Source organism: Trypanosoma conorhini (assembly GCF_003719485.1).
Source record: "Trypanosoma conorhini strain 025E chromosome Unknown Tco_14.4_contig_01223, whole genome shotgun sequence".
NCBI classification, from domain to species: Eukaryota; Euglenozoa; class Kinetoplastea; order Trypanosomatida; family Trypanosomatidae; genus Trypanosoma; species Trypanosoma conorhini.
The window spans coordinates 1-3,215 of record NW_021705319.1 but is presented as its reverse complement, the minus strand read 5'-3'; the positions used below and the strand labels follow the sequence as shown (position 1 = coordinate 3,215).

Genomic DNA, 3,215 nt, shown 5'->3' with positions numbered 1-3,215 from the left:
CCTCCTCCTCCCATAAAAGAATGGAAAGCAGAAGAAGCTCTCCATTCTAAAAGTAGTGTGAGCAAATACATATTTATATATATATATATATATATATATTATACATCCGATTGACACAAATGATTCCTATGCATGTGGGGGAAATAAAAAAAAAAAACGACGGATGCTTCCAAAAACAAATTTCTTCCCCTACTTGTGGAGAAAGAAAAGCACGACAACCATTTTGCTTAGCGTTGAGTGCACAGCCAGTTCAAATGTACTCCATAACTTCTTCGCCTCTAAGTAACATCCAGCTTGTCGCGCCTCCGTAAATAAGCATCGAGTTCACCCCTGATACCACGAAACTCTTCCTCATAGTCTTGGCCTTCAAGTCGATAAAGGCGTAATTGTTCCTCCGCTTCAGCATAAAGTGCTTTAATGCGGGCCAATTCGCGACGTAATGCCTTCAGTTCAACCTGATTTGAACGCTCTTCCTCGGAAAATTTAACATTGCTGGACACAGTGCGGCTCCAACAGCTATGCATATTCTCCACATATGCGGCAACCTCGCGCAATGATGGAGCTGCCGAAAGACCCTGAGCCAAGGGCTTTTGAGTAGCCAGACGAGGAAGAGCATCCCGTCGTATCAAGCGTGGAACTTCGCATTCCTCAATTTTTTTAAAATACATCGCATCTGAAGAATAATCAGCATATACGGATGTTTCAGTAATAAAGGAGTGCTGATTACTATAAGCCCTTTCTCGCGGCAATATAATTTTTTTCCGTGGTACAAACGGAGCTAAGATATGTTGCGTAACAGGATCATAAAAACGTTTGATCCAATCCATTTGAGGGAAGCGAGACATCAATCCGCCAATCAACTGCGCTGTAGTCAAGAGAATGGCTTCATCTTCATTATTAAACGCAACGCTTCCCTGAAGTTTATTCTCCACGTGCACCACAGCTAAAGCCCTCTGCGAAGGCGGGTCCGAGGCAAAAACAGGAAATATAAGAAGACTTGAAGTAATTTTAGAACCATCTGCAATGTGTTGATTCAAGGCAATTCCACTCGCTAAAACGTCTGCATCCAAGGAGCCCAGGCACTTATGACGAACCAACTGGGGGGGAAAGGAAAGACGGGCAGCGCAGTTAGCAATAGATACCATCTCATCGTCTTTACGAACAAAAACATGGGCAAAAGAGGCCTTCAATAATCTTGTTGAACCCTCTAATATATTATACAAGGTGCACGCCAAACAACGCGAAACCTCTTTTGAGACCGCAAGCTGCCCCTGAGGAATTTTTTCTCTTGGAACTGGAAATGCGCTGATGCTAGAAGGCTTCTTAACTACTGGCTTCCGTGTCAAAACTAAAGGAGATGTTCCTAGCGAGTATTTCACTTGTTGAGTTAGTTCGGGTAAGCCATCCGCCCGACGAGGACGCTCCCTTTCACTAAAGCTTTTCTGTACACATGTCTTCTTCTCAACAGATGATGTCGCTATCACATCCACTGCTCGGCGTATTCTAAGAGTCAAAGGCGCCAATTGATCAGGGCGTAACCCTTGTTCTGTATTTGAAAGCGTATCAAGAATATCAGCTAATAACCTTAGTTCATCTAACTGTTCATCGAGCGCGCTTATCATATTTCCAACGATAATAATAAAAAAAACTGTTTCCTTCGCCTTCCCTCTACTGCTGTGTCGGTGTTTCGACTTATTAACCCCATAAGAGGGGAAAAAGGCACACAGAAAAAAAAATGGAAGGATACAAACTCCAAAAGAAGATGAATAAAAAAAAAAGGTGCGGGAAAGGGAATATTTCAAACATACAGCAACATATATATATGGTTAGATAGATTGGCGTACATATAATCGCGGTACATAGAAAGCATAGCGATGGAAAAAAAAAAGATTTTGTTTATTTATACATCGTTTTAGGTATAACATATACCAAGAGAAAAACTGCAGTTAAAAAAAAGAGGCAAACAACACAGAAGCCGAACACTCAGCACATAAGTAAAATGAAGTTCAGGCAATTTTTCGCTATCTGCCACACCCCCGCGAACACCCACACGCACAGAAACACTTACAAAAAGAAACAGCAGAACAAGCAAAATTCATTTACTACAAGAACTGAAATGATCTCGCCTTCAACCTTAAAGCTAACAGAAGAACGCTGGTTTAAATTGGGCCACAATAATTGTCATATTATCACATCCGACTCCTTGCACCCTTGGGGCTAAACACTTATCCAACACCATTTCACAGACCAAACCAATATCACCATCTGTTTCTTTAAGACCCTTCTTGACAATATCGCAACACTCTTCATTAGACAGAACATCCCACACCCCATCACAAGCGATGACGATGAATGCATCTTCAGAAGTCAATCTATCTTTATTCACCTCTGGTAAAGCCGTAACCATTTGTTCTTCCCAAATAATCTTGGGATTATCCTTGAAATCAAAATCGCCTATTGCTCGGCTAAGCGCAATAGTACCATTGATACGTTGACACTGAACAGTCCCACCCGCCTTCTCAATTCTCGCCTTTTCTGCCGCTACAGTAGGCTTATGATCACTACTCAACGGAATAGCTCTATCTCCTCGAAACAATACCGCGCGACTATCACCAGCATTTGCACACACAATTTCACCATGAGCCAACAGTACACAAATTATGGCTGTCCCTCCTTCTGATCGAAGTGTAGGCATTTCAGAAAGCTTCATATCTAAGGATATAAAAGCTTTTTTAAACGCTTCATCATATACGCCCTCACGGTACTCGGGTGTAGCCATAAGTTCATCAAGAATATGCCCACTGCAATACTTCGCAATTTTATACCCATTGTGTCCATCAAAAACCCCAAAAAACGCATGGTTTTTCTTGCCTTCGAGATTTAACTGGGCCACATGAGCATCCTCCATTGTTTTGCGCCATCCTTGCATTCCACAACATCCAACTCGCAAATGTGAATTTTCAAATGTGCTGGTGTGCTTTTCTGTGACTGGTTTAGATAGTGTGTCTCCCATTTTCCTAGTCCTAAAAGCATGCAGATATACATATATATATATCGTAGAAACAAGTGCAAATAAAATTTTAAAAAAGGTGAGTATTCAAAAATGTGTATGTATTTATAACAATGTACAAGAATACGCTCCACAGTTGAGTTCCAACATCCACACAACCCCAAGCACTAAATTAAAAAATAACCACAAGAAGAAAAACAAAAAC

The 3,215-nt window shown here is 41.2% G+C and overlaps 2 protein-coding genes across 2 annotated transcripts, besides 1 other annotated feature; both read right to left on the bottom strand.

Annotated features, from left to right (window-relative positions):
* Window positions 1–69: 69 nt before the first annotated feature.
* Window positions 70–103: a microsatellite.
* A 175-nt stretch (window positions 104–278) lies between these two features.
* Window positions 279–1,622, bottom strand: Tco025E_09677 (uncharacterized protein; the record flags this gene model as incomplete). The annotated part of the gene is made up of 1 exon (XM_029376488.1): window positions 279–1,622. One exon carries the CDS (start codon window positions 1,620–1,622, stop codon window positions 279–281), a length of 1,344 nt encoding a protein of 447 aa, XP_029223397.1.
* Window positions 1,623–2,140: 518 nt separating this feature from the next.
* Tco025E_09676 (protein phosphatase 2C-like) lies at window positions 2,141–2,908 on the bottom strand (the record flags this gene model as incomplete). Its single annotated transcript, XM_029376487.1, has 1 exon — window positions 2,141–2,908. One exon carries the CDS (start codon window positions 2,906–2,908, stop codon window positions 2,141–2,143), a length of 768 nt encoding a protein of 255 aa, XP_029223396.1.
* Window positions 2,909–3,215: the final 307 nt, after the last annotated feature.